The following is a 17,483-nucleotide window of genomic DNA, read 5'->3' as shown; positions in this document are numbered from 1 at the left end:
GCCCTGCCCCGAGGCTAGAGCCGGGCCCTGATGTGGGGGGAGCTTTGGATTTAGGGAGACCTGCGTTCAAATCCTGTTTCAGCCTCTTAACTTCAGTCGGGTTCCTGCCCCTCAGGGCCTCAAGTTCCTCATCTGTAAAATGGAAGTCATTTGACCCATTACATCTAGCGTTGATGCAATGATTAAATATGAGATAAATAAAGCACCTGCTGCAGGGCCTGGCACATGGTAGCCCTTCATTTACTGGTTGGGACTGGCTCTGGAGCCCGACAGCCTGGGTTTGAATCCTGGTTCCCCCATTTGCTAGCTGTCTGCCCCTGAGCAAGTTACTTAACGCCTCTGTGCCTTGGTTTCCTCATTTATAAATGAGGCTAATCATGGAACCTACCTCTCAAGGTTATTGAGAAGATTAAATTACGATATTATCGTTTCAAACTGTCTGGCATAGAATATGTGCTTAAGAACTTAGCTCAATACAGATTAGCTCAATTACAATTTTTAAAAATCATTTTATCGGGCTTCCCTGGTGGCGCAGTGGTTGAGAGTCCGCCTGCCGATGCAGGGGACACGGGTTTGTACCCTGGTCTGGGAAGATCCCACATGCTGCGGAGCGGCTGGGCCCGTGAGCCATGGCTGCTGAGCCTGCGCGTCCAGAGCGCGTCCAGAGCCTGTGCTCCGCGACGGGAGAGGCCGCAGCAGTGAGAGGCCCACGTACCGCAAAAAAAAAAAATCATTTTATCACTATTACATCACAGTCATTTTGTAGTTGGAACTAATGACTATTTAATTAACCTTGCTGAGTCATATTTAAAGCATTTATGTAATGGATTTATATCGTTGAGTTGTAAATGTTAATAGATATGCCAAGATTAATATCAGAATAGTTCCACCTGATAATGTTGGAAGCATGCAAATCACCACTGACTACTTCAATACACAAATATGACTAAACTGCAGAATAGAAGTTTGTAATGAGTCTGTCAAGTACATCATCCAATTTTTAAATGATGATTGTTGAAATTATATTTCAGTTTTGAAAAATACTTATTGATGCCTCTCCAACCCCCTCCCCTGATCTGTAGAGGATCAGAGGAGGGGGTTGAATGTGGAACTTGCATTTTCTCTAGTTTCAGTAATTTGCTGCTGACCGTGCTGGGAAAAGTGACTTGAACTTTCCGAATCACTTTCCAAATCTCTTTCCTGTGCGCTAACTAAACTGACAGTAACGTGCAGAACCGGGATGCTATGAACGTGAGGTAGAGGCTGAATCTTACCCAGGCCAAAATCCAGTGGCAGTGTCAACTCTTTTGTAGCAAATTGATTTCCAAGCTCTATCCAGTTATTACAGGCAACACTGGATGTAATAAAATACCACCACAGAAGAAGAAATTGCATGAAATTTTTGGAGTTCATATTGCTGGAATTAGCCCTTTCATGGTCCGATGCTTTGCAAATCTAAAGGGCTAAATGTGTCAGAATCCTGGTAGTGGTGCTTCCATCCTCAGCTCATCCCACTCTGGTCTTGGTTTGTTCACAGCTGCTAGAATAATCTTTGTCAGCTTCTCGTTTCATCACAGTTGCTTTGTGCAAGAACCCAGATTGGCTTCTATTCGTGTCTGATAACAGGTCTTAATAAACTCTGGGGTAGGAGTCAAGCTCATTGTCACCTGCCCTCCCCTAACGCTTAGTGTCATCTTGTGTAAGCGTCCGTCTCAGCTTATTGGGTCTGTCCTCTGTTCTTTATCCACCTCTCGTCCATTCCCACTTCTTCTGCTTTGGATGCTTCCCTTCTCTCCTGTTCATGCCTCTCACTCTGTCAACACACACTTGAATGTTCTGTGACTGATCCTTGCTGAACCACAGGGACTGGTTTTTAGGCCAGAAATTTCTGGGGTTAAGGGAAACATGAGCCTTCCTTCCCATTAGCACACGAACCCCTCTCCTTGCACACAGCCAGTGCCCAATAAGTGTTGTCTGATGAGGATTTGTACAGTGAAGGATTGAATTTCATTTATGCTCATTTAACCGGCTAAGGGCAAGTTCGTGATAACTCAAACATTATTTTCTTATGCTTCCAGTAGTTGTCCTAAAATTATAAGTGCTCGAGTTGTTGGCAGAAAGTGAAGTGGTATTTTGTATTTCTCAGGTTTGCGTTTTTTAAAGTTCTTCCTGGAGATTACGAAATCCTTGCAACTCATCCAACCTGGCCATTGAAAGAGGTGAGCATTTATTTCAGTTATGTCGATGGCCATGCCAACGGTGTGCTGGTTTGGGGACAAATGTAGAGGTTTTCAATTCCAGGTATGAAATGATTTTATGGTTTTTCTAGAAGTCGATGGAAAAAAACAATGGTGCTGCTGATTAGTTTGGTGGTACTTATACAGGAAAACTCCCTCCATGTAGCAGATGTTGCTTATATTGGTTTCAGTTTTAGGTAACAACATTGTCATCCTGCTGTGAAATTGGTCTGTTATTAACTGTAGCTATTTTAAGCCAAGTCAACACCAGAAGGACCCGATGAGATTATTTTATTGTTCTTTTTTTAGTCTGTAACAGCAATCTATAAATATACTTAACAATTTAGAAACTCTTGTAGGTGTGCCCAAGGAGAATGTATAAGAATGTTTATTGCAGCTTTGTTTGTAGTAACAGAATACTATAAACAACCTAAATGTCCATTAAGAGGAGAATGGATTGTGGTTTCATCACACAGTAGAATTCTGTATGTCAGCAATAATGAATGAACCAGAGCTATGCATATCAATATGACTGCTTAAAAGCATAAAGTTGAAGGGAAAAGGCAAATTGCTGAAGGATAAGGAAATATGATACCGTTTATATAGTCATTAAAAACACTTATGATAATACCACTTATGGATACATTCACATGTAGAAAATTGTAAAGACGTGAGTGGGAATGGCAAACAGTATATTCATTATGGTACTGATGTTTGTAGAGGGAGGGAGGAAGGGGACGTGGGCATCTGCAAGGGTCTAGAATTGTGTTTCTTCTCTTTTATTCTTTAGCTGGTTGGAACTTATATAGGTGTTCTTTGGTATAGATCCCTATATCTATTTTTTGTTTGACTGAAATAGTTTATAACAAAAGATCAAAAAAGGAAGAAAAATACTAAGCGAGGTTCTGTAATAACTGTGAAGAAACAAATTGAAGTTAAGACTTAAAGAACATTTTGACAGGCTTAGTTTTTATATTAGTTTTGAGGCTGCGTCTCATTTTTTTGCTAAAGAAGCATCAATATTTCAGTTTTTACCTTGTAAGTTTTACGCATTTATAATTGATGATACAGTTTCACACCTAGATATGTCTGTATTCTTTTTATGACTTTGTTTTCAGGATTTTTCTCTTCTGGGCAACATTGAAAAATGTTTCATTTGAAACTCCATAGCTTACACATTATAAATAGAATACATTTTAAGGTTTGCATTGTCTGTTAATTTTATACATAAAGGAATTTGAGTTTATTCATGTAAAATTGTGTTTTAAAGTAAAGCAGGCTGTTAAAAGTCAGGATAATGGCTGCCCTTTGGGGGAGTAGTGACTGGAAATGAGCATGAGGGGAGCTTCTAGGGTGCTGGTTCTGTTCTGTGTCTGGGTGTTGGATGCATGGTGAGTTTGGGAAAATCACTGTGCTGGACGCTGAGACTGTGTGCAGTGTTCCCCATGTGAATTATACTTTGACAAAGAGTTTAAAAATACAGACATACATACCATTAAACATGGAAAAAAATAAAGCATGTTCATTAAAAAAATTGGAACATACAGAAGAGCATAAAGGAGTGGAAGTGGAAAATCTGGAAGGTGGAAAACTGTAAAAGAGGTAAATTGTTACCATCTAGACGAAATCACCATCATCTCCATTTTGCCACAGTTCCCTTCACTTCATTTTGCGAATTAAAAAACAGTTGTTATGGTACTACACGTGCAATTTTGTATGTTGCTTCCCCCCAGTTAATATTTTAGTGTCAGCATGTCCTCGTGTTGTTAAACGCTTTGTGTTTATTCTTTTGGAAGTTGACATCTTCTCTTGTAGGCGAGCACCACTGTACGAGTAACGACCTCCAACGCCAATGCTGCGGGCCCCCTCATAGTGGCTGGCTACAACGTGTCTGGCTCTGTCCGCAGTGACGGGGAACCCATGAAAGGGGTGAAGTTTCTTCTCTTCTCTTCTTTAGTAACCAAAGAGGTAAGCAAAGAAGAGTGAAGAACAAGAGAGATTGTGGGCAGGGCTGGGGGCACGGGGGATCACAGACTAAGAATACATGGTTTCAAATGCAGGTCAGTTTCAGACTAGAAGACAAAAGTACGGTTACCAAAGGGGAAAGCGGGAGGTGGGGAGGGATAAATTAGGAGCTTGGGATTAACAGATAAACACACCACTACATATAAAATAGATAAACAGCAAGGTTCTACTATGTAGCACAGGGCACTATATTCAATATCTTGTAATAAGCTATAATGGTGAAAGAATCTGAAAAAGAATATATATATATGTGTAACTGAATCACTTTGCTGTATACCAGAAACTAACTCAACATTGTAAACCAACTATACTTCAATTTAAAAAAAATTAGATAAAAAATAAAATGCAGGTCAAGGTTGATTTATAGTTTCAGCATTTAAGAACCTTGTGTTTCTCTGTTGACTCACAAGAAATTGAATGTCTGCACTGGGAGGCAGTGGAATTCAGTGGAAAGTGCACTGGCTTTGAAATCAAACAGACCCAAGTTCAGACAAATCCCAGCTCTGCCTCTGACCAGCTGTGTGAACTTGGGCCACTCCGGTTTCTTACCTGGAGGATGGTGACCATTTTTAACTTTTCAAACTTGAATGTAAAGATTTTATAATCTACTATGTCCTCTGCTCTGTCCTAGGTTTCAGAAATATATATTTTGTGAAATAAAACTTATACAAGTATTTTTTTTAATTAATTAATTTATTTATGGCTGTGTTGGGTCTTCGTTTCTGTGCGAGGGCTTTCTCTAGTTGTGGCAAGTGGGGGCCACTCTTCATCGCGGTGCGCGGGCCTCTCACTATCGCGGCCTCTCTTGTTGCGGAGCACAGGCTCCAGATGCGCAGGCTCAGTAATTGTGGCTCACGGGCCCAGTTGCTCCGTGGCATGTGGGATCTTCCCAGACCAGGGCTCAAACCCGTGTCCCCTGCATTGGCAGGCAGGTTCTCAACCACTGCGCCACCAGGGAAGCCCCTACAAGTATTTTTAAAGCATGGCTATTTGATAATAATCAGAACATGTAAGTGGAAAAAGAAGTCATTTTGGGTTTTTTCTCCTGGCCTAGGATGTCCTGGGGTGCAACATCTCCCCAGTGCCTGGGTTCCAACCCCAAGACGAGAGTCTGGTGTATTTGTGCCACACGGTCTCCAAAGAAGAAGGCTCCTTCTCCTTCTCTTCGTTGCCGAGTGGAGGCTATACTGTGGTGAGTGAAGCCGACTTCCGTTCTGTTTATGTTTGGGACACATATCAACAGGAAAAGTCAGTGCCATTTGGATATCAAAGGACTGAATGGTTGGCCTGCAGTTCCATAAACATTTTATTTAGCAGTTACTGAAGATGTAACTGTCCCCTTAGTAACAACTGGGAATAGTGCAAGTCTTTCTCTTGCACAAATCTGAAACAGTTATGATTAATAGTGTCTCTTTGCCTGCTTTGAACCCCTAGTTATTTGTGGGCTGCTGGATTGAGTGTTAATATTGATGGTTGAATCATGTTATTGGTTCTTGTTAATTAACCGACTTTTTCTTCCAGATTCCATTCTATAGAGGGGAGAGGATTACCTTTGACGTTGCTCCTTCTAGACTTGACTTTACAGTGGAACATGACAGCCTGAAAATTGAGGTAAGGCCTCTCTGTTGGAGTTCCCATCCCTGGGCACAGGTGTTGCAAATGTGTTAAAAAAAAATCAGTTTATCTAGAAGTACTGTTGGAAAAAACAGAATGTTGTACTCTCTTCCACTTCATTCTGGGATCCACTAGATCCTTCACCTCTCTCACATAATGTCTTTATCTTAGAGAATCAGAGCCCTATTTACATCTACTTCATTCAATGAAATATATTTACCAAGTGTCAATGACATATATTTTAGGTACTATTCTAGCGATGGGCATTAGCAGTGACCCAAAGAGGCAAAAGTTCCTGTTTTTGTGGAATTCATGTTCTAATGGCAGAAAGAGACAATATACTTACAAATAAGTAAATAAGAAAGTATATGAGAAAGTCTTTGTTCTTTAGAAACATAAAGCAAGAAAGGAGATTATATAGTTTCAAGGTTAAGATAGGGTTGAGGTCTCATAGGTTGTTCTTGGGAAGGCCTTAGGGTGAAGGTGACTTTGGAGTAACAACCTGAAGGGGAAGAGGCAACGAACTGTACTTACATCTGTGGGAAGAGTGTTTAAGACAGGGAATGGCAGGTGCAAAGGTCCTGAGGCAGGAGTGTGGCCAGAAGGTTTAGGGAACCCCAGAAAGGCCAGGGTGGCTGGAATGGAGCAAGTGAAGAAGGGAGGAAGAGGAGAGAGTGTCAGAGAGATGGTCGGGTAGGTTGTGCAGGTCCTGGTGGGCCATTCTCTGTAACAGTTGGCACCACTGAAAGGTTCTGAGCAGAAGAAGAGGTGTGTCCCCTCCAGCTGCCATGTTGAGAAGAGTCTGCAGGGGGCAAGGTGGAAGTGAGGGACCAGTTGAATAGGTGAGAGCTGACAGAGCCCGCAGTGGAATGACAGGTGGGGTGATGGATGGGGTGATACAGGCCCTAAAATAGATGGTAAATGTGTTTTTCATCATAGTTCTATCTTTAATTACAGACGTAGAAAATGGGTACTGTAGAAAATTTGCTAGATAGAGCAGATCCCCAAAGAAAACAGCAGTCTTTCATAAGTGGACCACCCAGTGTTACAGTTATTGAAAAAATTAAATTTAATCGTTTTATTTTAATGTTACATTAGAAAGTACTGTGTTAAAGTAGCTTAAACTGGTGGGAGCTAGCTTTTAGGTCACATTCTCAGTGGGGTTTTCACTCTGCCTTTTAAGATTCAGTAAAGCATTTGACTGTAGCGCTGTGCCCTGGAGGGGGGATGGAAGGGTGAAGGTCAAGTCCTTCGTGCTTCAAGGGGCTTGCACAGAAGGATGGGGGCAGGTGAGTGGGGAAAGACATTTCCCAGATCACAACCAAATGCAAGGTTTTAAACAGACATGAATGGAATTTCAGGGAGTGGCTTGTAAGCTGTATGAGGTCGGGACCGTTGAGTCTTATTCCTTACTGTTATTCCTTACTGTATTCCTAACACGTGATTTAGTGCCAGGTACGTGGTAGGTGCCTAATAAAAGTGATTGTTGAGTGAATATATAATTTAATAGGTGGGTTAACCACGCCTTTTTAGAAGGATCAAGAAGAGCTACCTGGACTTCCCTGGTGGCGCAGTCGTTGAGAGTCCGCCTGCCGATGCAGGGAACATGGGTTTGTGCCCCCGTCCGGGAGGATCCCACATGCCGCGGAGTGGCTGGGCCCATGAGCCTTGGCCGCTGAGCCTGCGTGTCCGGAGCCTGTGCTCCACAGCGGGAGAGGCCACAGCGGTGAGAGGCCTGTGTACCGCAAAAAAAAAAAAAAAAAAAAGAAGAAGAAGAGCTACCTGACTAAAGAGGAAGCCATTTTATTTTCTTAGAGCTCAAATGCTCTTGCATATATGCGTGCATGCATGCATCCATCCATTCATTCAGGAGTCATTTATTGAGTGCCTACTGTGTAGCAGGTGACTGAGTCAGAAAAGGTCCCTATCTTCATGAAGCTTACATTCTAGTGGGAGGTAGACAAACTAGAAGAAATCAAACAAGGACATACCAGATATTGGGGAGGTTTTTGCTGAAGCCTAGAAAGTAGGTTAGTGTGATGGACAGTAACTGGCTGGGGCGTGAGGCAGGGGCTCCCGAGAGAGGGTAGTTAGAGCATCTCAGAGGTGGTGACAGTTTGAGCTAAACCTGAAGGATGAGAAGGGGCGGCCTCTCCCCAGTCCTCTGCAGGTGTGGGAGGAGATCCAGGCTGAGGGAGCAGCTGGTGTGAAAGCCCCTTGTGGGGAAAGCATGCAGGAACCCAAGATCAGGGTGGCTGGAGCCCAGCTGAGTGCAGAGAGCCAAGCCCTGGCCCTCACAAGTGAGGAGGGCCCAGACACATAAACCAAGCGGAAGACAAGACGTGGGAAGGGGCTGCGGGTGGGTGAGCTGGGAGGGAGCTGGCTGGCATGGGGCACCAGGAGAAGGCAGCGTAGGCAGGAGTGCTGAGCGGCGGCGTGAGGGGCATGAGGGGGGCTTCTGCGGCTCAAGCACATGACAGCCTCCTCCCTGTTCTTCATCTTCTAGCCTGTGTTCCACGTCATGGGATTCTCTGTCACTGGGAGGGTCTTGAACGGACCTGAAGGAGAGGGTGTCCCGGACGCGGTGGTCACCCTGAACAACCAGATCAAAGGTGGGCAGACACGTTGGGCCCTGGCCTGTTTGTCTGGGCTGGGTTTTGCTCACAGAGAGGAATGGAAAGGAAAGAAAATCTTAACGACTCTATGAAAACATGCCAGCTTTTGGTCTCGAGTATCCCTGTGTAGATGAGGGCTACACAGTTGTTTTTGTCTCATCCTTTGTTGGCCTGTTTTTGTTTTACAGTCAAAACAAAAGCCGATGGCTCGTTCCGTCTGGAGAACATAACAACCGGGACGTACACCATCCACGCCCAGAAGGAGCACCTCTACTTTGAAACCGTCTCAATCAAAATCGCACCCAACACGCCTCAGCTGGCTGACATCATCGCCACAGGGTAAGGCGGGCGTGCGGGGCCTGGAAGCGCCGGTGCTTACGTTGGCGGCCAGCGGAGGACAAGACCACCTTCTATCTGACCGTGCGTTTCTGCCAAGGGTCCACATCCAGTCTCAGACACCTATGGAGAAACTCAGGCTGGCTTCTTTAGAAAGATCAGAGCTAAGTGTTATAAACTGAAGGTGCTTAACTGTTAGCTGCTTCAAGAAAGTCATCTTGCTCCAAAGTTAAAATGGGTTCAAGTTAGGAGAAGATCTGTTACGCCTGACTTCACATCTGTGAGGCCTGCCTTGGCTTCACTGGAAGATAATGTAGTTGGTTAAGAACGTTTGCTGTAAGATGCTTCGGGTTGTTGTCACAGTTCTTCCCACTTTGTACTTATTGTGAGTTGTGAGGGGATATCCCGTGGTTGAATTCCTGTAGTTTTACCAAGTAGTCACAGTGCCTAGTGCAGAGAACCCTGGCCTTGGAGTCAGAGTTTGGGTCTTTCTCTTATCCGTGTGTCACCTATAGAATGGGGAGGCTGCCATCCCTCCTTGGCAATAGGTGCTTACTAAACAGTAACTTAATGGGGTGGGGATTGGTGAGCAGGGTCTGCGTGGAGAGAGGCCTCTCAGAGCAGCGCAGTGCAGATGGGGGCATAGCACTTGGTGTTGCTGGAGTGTAAAGTGCTGGGTGGATGAAGGGGGCAGATGTCAGAGGGCCTCCTCACTCCCTGTTGGAAGACGGAGATTTTCTCCACCAGGGAGAAAAGTCAAGGGGCTGGTGAACGGTGTGAGCACGGAGGTAACGTGGTTAGATTTTTGTCTTCAGTGAGACAGTGTGGTGCCACGGCTGCGGGGAAGGCCTCGAAGGGAACAGGAGAGGGTGCGGGAGGCCTGAAAGCAGAGTTGACGAGGGCCTGTCTTATGGGGAAGTCAGGGACAGATCGGGAAGATGTCTCAGGGTTCCCAGCCTGAGAGGCAGGATGGCTGTGGACGGAGAGAGGAGCCTGTCGGGGATGAAGCTTCAGTTTTGGCCGCGGCGGTCCATAGGCCCACTAGGTGGCGCTCTCCACCACGTGCTTGGATAGATTGTAAATCGGGAAGACTCGGCCACAGGTGGCAGCCAGAACCTCGAATGTGTAAGAGCAGGTAGAAGTGGATCAGTGGACCGGAAATAGAATGTCAGCCTTCGAGGGGTGGCCTTAGGAGAACCTGGGGCGGGGGTTTAGGTGTGACCTCCTGACGGTCCCGGATGTCCAGGAGCTGAGCCCTGAAGGCATGCTTTATTGGCTTGGTCGCTGAGGAGGTGACCGTTGTCTGTAGGCAGGGGGTCCAGGTCCGGGGTTCAGTGTTGAAAGGCAGGTGAGGAAGCAGAGCACCCGTGGAGCCTGCTGCCATGTGTGCCGTGGTGGAGCCTCAGGAAGTGACTCCTGGGCTGCAGTTCTCCCTGCTTCCCTCATAAACAGTTCTGAGCAGCGACTCCAGGTGAGCCACCATGATAAGTGCTGGGTGTGTACAGGGAACCAGGCTAACGTCACAAAGGCAGGGGTCCAGGAGACAGACTGAAGACGAGGAGTCAGTGACGGTAAGTTGGGGTGGGTGTGCAGGAAGAGCTCGGGGACTCCGAGGGGACTTCGTTTAGGTGGGGCGCTGTGGAAGCCGAGACCTTTGGGAGGACCGAAAGGTAGCCGAGTGGAGGGCTTGGCAGGCAGAGGGGACAGCGTGTGCCAGGGCCTGGAGGGGACAGAGGAGCTCTGGGGTCGGGGTGGGGACAGCCAGCGTGGCTGGGGGCGATGGTGAGGCTGGAGGGCCACGTGGCCTTGTAGCCATCTTGTGGGGATGGGCTTCTCCCCAAGTGAAGTGGGAAACCATTGATGAGTTTTCATCAAGGGAGCCGCGTGGATCAGGGCATTTTGGAAAGTTTTGGGGTTTTTTTGTCTTTTTTTTCTCCCGACTGCTGTGTGAAGAGTGGATTGGAGGAAAGCCCGAGTATAAGTGGAGGGCATAGATGGGAGGTGTGGCAGTTGTCTGGAGGAGCTGGTGACCGGTGGGACCTGGGACCCTGCTGGTGGGGGAGGGAGGAGGCGTCGGTGGATTTGATGAGTGATGTGCATCAGAGCCCAGGTTTCCTATTTGAGCATCCGGGTAGATTGAGGAGGGTGCCATTCATGGAGATGAGGAAACGTAATTTAATTTTATATTTATTTTCTTCCTTAAAGTGGAATATTTGGGTCAAAGAAAGAGAAACAACATTTGTTGAGCATAACTGGAAAAATTCATCATTTTCCTTTTGGTCCGTTTGCCTTTTAATTCATTGATATTTCTTACTCTTTCTGTTTTTCCCTTTTAAAAAAATTATTTGCTAATTTATTTGAAAATCAAACTCTGGCTTCTGTCTAAATGGCAATGAGAATATAGTTGTCTTATGATGCACCCAAATTACTGATTTCTCTTCATTAATGTATTAAATCCTGATGAAATAATTTATTGACACATCAATTTTTAAGAGCTTCAGTATAACAAAACACTGTCTTACTGGCTTTTTAGTTCTTTTTCTAAACTAAAACAATATATATTTGAGGTTTAGGGTAATTGGACACTTATCTTTAATTGAGAGTACGAGCTAAAACAGATTGTATGGTTAAAATATTTAAAACTTAGGCAAAGAGGTTCAACTTGGAATGAATAAGGGGATTTGCCCGCCGACATGGGCACAAATGAAGGGAATATGGAAGGTCCTTGAGAACAATTCCATCAGTAGTCCCTTCCTATCCATTTTCTCTGATAGTACACAGTAGGGAACCAAAAGGCAAACCTTTGAATCTAGATCAGGGGCTGGCACACTTTGTCAAGGACCAGAGAATAAATATTTCAGACTTCATGGGCTGATAAGGTCTCTGTGACGAAACCCGCTACGGACAGTTCATAAATGAACGGGCTTGGCTGTGTTCCAGGAAAACTTTATGTGTGGACACTGACGTCATAGTAGCATGTCGTTTATTATGTCATGAAATAATCTTTTGATTTTTTTTTTTCCCCTTTAAAAGTGTGAAAACCATCTTAGCTCACGGTCTCTCCCGAAACAGGTGGCTGGTGTGACTTGGCCCGTGGGCTGTGGCGTCTTGCCCCTCACTGTCCAGCCTGAGCCCCCATGGCCAGGCTGGTCACATCCCTTTAGGGAGACGGCTGTGCTCTTCTTCGCTCCCAGACTTCACACACACAGCGTTCCACCGCCTTCTTGTTCCTTCTGCTGTTTTTTCTTTGCAGCATAGTGGGTGTACCAGCATTTAGTGCACCCCATAATTATCCAGCGCTAAATCCGGCATTTTTTATTCTCCTTCTGTCAAAAGGCACAACTGATTTTTTATCTAAAGTGATTCTCTTTAAGATTAGAAAATATTATCTTTAGGCAGTTGAAGAAGGGATTGTGGCCTCCAGCTGTGGGACATTATTACACTTAAACGCACCAACTGTCTAAAAATGAAGACGGTCACTCCACGGACGCCGGGCTTCATTGGTGTTTATTAGTGAGCAGATGTGCCTTTCATGTGCTTCTGCAGGTGTGCCTTGTAGCACTTTACACACTGCTCATTGCAGTCTCCAGTCTGAGCCATTACCTTAATAGGGCTTTTCACTTATAAGTTGCTTCTGTGGCTCCTAGCGCCTAGAGTTCAGTTTTAGCTCTGCATTTTTGTTTAACTTAATTACCTTTACTATTCAGATCTCTCAGATTGCTTTTATCTGTGCATTATTTATAATCACAGGCAAGGAAGGCGTCTTTGATAACCCTGCCTTGTTTTATCCCCTGGGTAATACCACACTTTCCTAGGCGGCTTACAGCTCTTCCTTTTTTTTTTTTTTTTTTTTTGCCGTACGCGGGCCTCTCACTGTTGTGGCCTCTCCCATTGCAGAGCACAGGCTCCAGACGCACAGGCTCAGCGGCCAGGCTCACGGGCCTAGCAGCTCCGTGGCATGTGGGATCTTCCCGGACCAGGGCACGAACCCGTGTCCCCTGCATCGGCAGGCGGACTCTCAACCACTGCACCACCAGGGAAGCCCGGCTCTTGCTTTTAAGGACTAGTCCACATTCTCAGTTCGAGGCTGCTCCACCACCCATGACCCAATTATCTGAAGCATTTTTATCATCCACAGATTGTTTGAAAATTGCCTCTGCAGTGGCAGATGGCCAGATGTCACCCAGACATACAAACAGCCCTGCCCCGGGCCCTCGCTCTGCCTTTTCCTTATGCAGAAAGAGGTCCAATCTTCTTTCTAAAGGTTGCTTTTAAAACTGGAGTCATTTTGGCTACATTCCTGTCTCTTCATTAAGATCATACTAGTCTTAGGGACGAGGGCTGAAAGAGGGATGCATAGTTTGGGTTGCTAAGCACCTTTCCTGTGATAATTGAGTTCTCATGCTGGAATGAACGGTCCCCTTGTTGCAGGTTCAGTGTCTGTGGCCAGATATCAATCATTCGCTTCCCCGACACTATCAAGCAGATGAGTAAATACAAAGTTGTCCTGTCCTCTCAAGACAAGGACAAGTCTTTGGTCACCGTGGAGATGGATGCTCAGGGATCATTCTGTTTTAAAGCAAAACCAGGGACCTACAAAGTCCAGGTATGACGAGTTTTGTTCTATTTAAGATATTTGAAAAAAACACCAATGATTTAAAAAGGGTTATTTTAAAATGGGGTTAGAGAAGGAGCATTTCCATTCCCAACTTCTTATTTTGAAGTCTTTACATTCCTGCATGTCACAGTTAGTAGGGCAGACAGGCAGCTGGTCGATGCAACCAGCTGATTGGTGATGCAACAGGCCTTTCTCTTTTCCAGTCCTGATGTTTATTAGGGGTTAGTATCAGGCTGCCAGTCATGCCTCCACCTTCTCAGGCTTCTGGCTGCTGTTGAACATCCACGGGTCCCCAAAGGAGATCGCAGTGAACTCTTCATTCATGGCAGCTGAGTAACATCCACAGAGCATGGCTTCTGGACCCTGAGGCCAAACAGAGCTTCCCTTTTCCTGCCTTGCTGTAAATTGAAGACGCTGGGCAGGCACCACCTAATTTCTCCATCCAGGCAGGTGGAGAAGCAGGGGAGACCCTGGCTTGTAGTCTCACCGCCAGGGTGAAAGCCTGAGCACTGGTGGGGGCAGTGGGCAAGAGATGAGACAGAAGCGGAGGTCAGGCCACCGGCCCCGTGGGGTCTCAGGCTCTCACCCGTCAAGTCAGCTGCTCCCTGGGGATGAGCAGGGGAGGGGACTGGGAAGGGTCCTTCTAAGACTTTGTTCTCCTGTAGGGCCAGTGGGATCCCCCCCCCCCCCGCAAGGAGATGGGGTGGGCGCACAGCCTTGCCCTTGCTTCCACGAACAGCATACTGTGTGGGTGGGCAGCTCCTTTACCAGCCAGCCAGTGTCTTGTGACGTTGGCCACACGGACAAGCCTTTAGAGGCCCTTTCAGAGGCATAATCAGGCCCTTTTCCAGGGAAGGGCAATTCCAGAATGTGATCTCTACCAGGGATGAAGAAGGGGAGCACCGCCTCCTCTCCCAGTCCCTCTTTTGAGCTTGACAAAGGCACACAGAAATGAGGGAAGAAGAAATGGCCCAGTTCCACTGTTGGTCATCCACGTGGCCTCCACAAGTTCACAGCTTGTGTCACGAGTGACCTCAAGCCAGGATCAGGTTCTGGGATTTCGTATGGTTTCCACCTGGGTGCACATGATCAATGACAGCTTTGCATGCCCTGATACGCTTCTGTGTACACCTGGCGCTGCTGAAGGCTAGTGCTTTATGTCTGCCTAGAAATATGTTTTCTTCACACCGGCTGTATGCAGATTTGTTGTGATTATAAAACTAGGCCTAGGAATGAACCTTCGTCCTACAGAATCCGTTTAGCCTTAGGCCCAGGTGGATGTTCTGGTGCCACGTCGGCCAGGGAGCAGCGGCCCTGATGCAGCCGCTGACCTTGTTCTATGTGTCCCGCAGGTGATGGTTCCTGAGGCGGAGACCAGAGCGGGGCTAATGTTGAAGCCTCAGGTGCTGCTTCTGGCTGTGACTGACAGGCCTGTGATGGACGTGGCCTTCGTGCAGTTTTTGGCATCGGTTTCGGGGAAAGTCTCTTGTTTGGGTAAGATGTCAACTGAAAGCAAGAACAGATAGGTTCAAAGAAGTAAGTGGGGAGAGGTGGGATTTTGGTGAGCTTTTCCTCACTGGGCGGCATTGAAGGTAAAAGCAGAAGCTGCTCCAGGGGAGTGGTGTCTGTCTGAGAGTCTGTGTCGTGTGCAGTTCTTTCTGAATAATTGCCACAAACACCATAACATTTCTCTTTGAGTAATGCTGCCTTGGCTCCCAGAAGAACATGTGGGTTTCTTTTTATTGCCCTCTGACTCTGAAAGGAAGATGGTAGTTGGGCCCAGGTTTCCATCCCAGCTCTGTCACTTACCACTGTGAGACTGTAAGCATGTACTTGCCCAGCCTAGGTTTTTCTTCTGTAAAATGGGAATACTCCTGCTCTCGGGGTTTTAATGAGGCTTAAATGCGGTCATGTCAAGAGGCAGTGTAGCACAGTGGTTAAGATCTTAGACTCTGGAACCAGACCGCATGGGCTTGAACATTCGCTGTGTGACCTGGGGTAAGTTACTTAACCTCTCTGTGCTTTGAGTCCCTCATCTGTAATGTAGAGATGTTAATGGTACCTACCTCACAGGGTAGTTGTGAGGATCAAATGAGTTACTGTATGTATAGCCGTTGGAAGTACCTGGAACACAGCAAGAGCCATATAAATCTTTGCCATTATTAGTAATATTATTATGATGATGATAAAGGGCCCAGTTCTATACCTGGTATGAAGTGGATTTTCAATAAAGTTTCATCACCTCTGTCTATTTTTCTCTTGCTCCTGTTGATGCTCCATAGATATTACTTCCCTTAATGCAATAATTGCTGGGTGCCTTCATTGTTTGGTACCGATGACAAGCATAGGGGGAGACCTCCTAGAATCAAGTAGATGCATGTTAGCTTTGAAGGAACCTCCTGGCACTGTCCTTCAGGAGCTAAGGGGTGGGAAGCAGCACACAGAGATTGAGGGTTCGAACGGCTGCTATGGTTCACAAGGCAGTCAAGTGAGGCCCCCGCATCTTTTCTCTGCAGACACCTGCGGTGACCTGCTGGTGACCCTGCAGTCCCTGAGCCGCCAGGGCGAGAAGCGGAGCCTCCAGCTCTCCGGCAAGGTCAACTCAATGACTTTCACGTTTGACAACGTGCTGCCCGGAAAATACAAAAGTAAGAACCGAAGGCAGCACTTCCTGTCTTTCTAAACTTTCTAGAAACCTGCTCTCAAGTTGCATCCCAGCTGTACAGTTGTACTTGTTTAACTCTTCTTTACCCCTTGACCTTGAATGTGCATTATTTAGCCTTGGGCAGTAATGCAGAAGTTGAGGCTTTATGAGCTAACTACCGCCTCATCAGGATGACCCACACACTTCTTCTCATGCCATTTTATATCTAAATGCTGGAAAAGAGTGTGAAATAATTACACGGACGTGTTCTACCACTTAGCAGCTGTGTGAGTGAGGCAGCTTACTTGATCTCCCTGAGACTCAGTTTCCCCTTTTGAAATAGGAGTCATAGAACCTTTCTGCAGAATGTAGGACTCATGAAATCCAGTATATGAAGCCCCTTGCACAGGGCCTGGGAAGCAGAAGGTGCTGGCGAATGTTGTTTCTCTTTTCTCCGCCTTTCTTGAGAAGCTCCCATTGCTTGTATCTTTGCTCTGTCAGAGTTTAGCTGGGAGCTCCTGGCAGTGAATGGCTTATAAAGTAGGCTGATTTTTCTGGGGAATTATATTTTCTATTATGTCAGGTGTTGGCAAACTATGAGCCGAGGGCGACTGCCTGTTCTTATGAATAAAGTTTTATTGGGACACAGCCACGCCCACTTGTTTGTTTACCGTCTGTGGCTGCTTGTGTGCTGCAGATGCAGAGTTGAATAGTTGAGACCATGTGGCCCACAAAGGTGAAAATATTTACTCTTTCGCACCTTACAGAAAAAGTTTGCCAATCCCTGAATGTCTTACTTGTAGTCTGCTCTTAGGCCCAGTTGAATTTCTTTCTTGGTGATTTTAATGGCCATTGGTTTCAGTTTTTCTTTAGCAGTTACTTATTCCCAGTGTGATTAGCTCTATGTGTATACTGACACACACACACACACACACACACACACACACACACACATACATATTTGTTGGTATGTATGTGTATAGAGGCTCACACATAGGATTCATTAGCACTGTTTTTCTGGGGGCATCCAGGGAGGCGGTGTGCTCTGTTCCCACGTGGGTGTGTGTTGTGTCCTTTGCAGTCAGCATCCTGCATGAAGATTGGTGCTGGAAGAACAAGAGTCTAGAGGTGGAGGTTCTGGAGGACGATGTGTCAGCGATTGAGTTCAGGCAGACGGGCTATATGCTGAGATGCTCCCTGTCTCACGCCATCACTCTGGTAAGCGGAGCTTCTGAGGATTCTCTTATGTGGAATGACACTTGCCTTTTGGAGAGCGAGAAGAACTAGCATGCTACGAGTATTATCAGCATAGATAGTCAAGGCGGATTCCCTTTTCTGCCCCTCGACTCACCCACCTATTATGGAAAGCACCATGAGGAAGCATTTTAAGTCCC

The 17,483-nt window shown here is 46.2% G+C and overlaps 1 protein-coding gene across 1 annotated transcript in view; it reads left to right on the top strand.

Annotated features, from left to right (window-relative positions):
* Window positions 1-17,483, top strand: part of LOC309973276 (BOS complex subunit NOMO1) — a 52,834-nt gene that overhangs the window by 8,999 nt on the left and 26,352 nt on the right. The window contains exons 6-15 of the mRNA XM_082857403.1: window positions 2,147-2,219; window positions 4,053-4,205; window positions 5,317-5,454; window positions 5,784-5,873; window positions 8,383-8,488; window positions 8,680-8,830; window positions 13,259-13,433; window positions 14,798-14,939; window positions 15,962-16,093; window positions 17,171-17,307. Coding sequence (XP_082713529.1) covers window positions 2,147-2,219; window positions 4,053-4,205; window positions 5,317-5,454; window positions 5,784-5,873; window positions 8,383-8,488; window positions 8,680-8,830; window positions 13,259-13,433; window positions 14,798-14,939; window positions 15,962-16,093; window positions 17,171-17,307 — 1,297 coding nt within the window. The remainder of the gene's footprint in view (window positions 1-2,146; window positions 2,220-4,052; window positions 4,206-5,316; window positions 5,455-5,783; window positions 5,874-8,382; window positions 8,489-8,679; window positions 8,831-13,258; window positions 13,434-14,797; window positions 14,940-15,961; window positions 16,094-17,170; window positions 17,308-17,483) is intronic.

The sequence above is a fragment of the Leucopleurus acutus genome (genome assembly GCF_964270905.1).
Source record: "Leucopleurus acutus genome assembly, chromosome: 16".
In the NCBI taxonomy this organism is placed as follows: Eukaryota; Metazoa; Chordata; class Mammalia; order Artiodactyla; family Delphinidae; genus Leucopleurus; species Leucopleurus acutus.
Note: the sequence above shows the minus strand (reverse complement) of the source record. Positions and strands in the feature narration are given on the sequence as shown.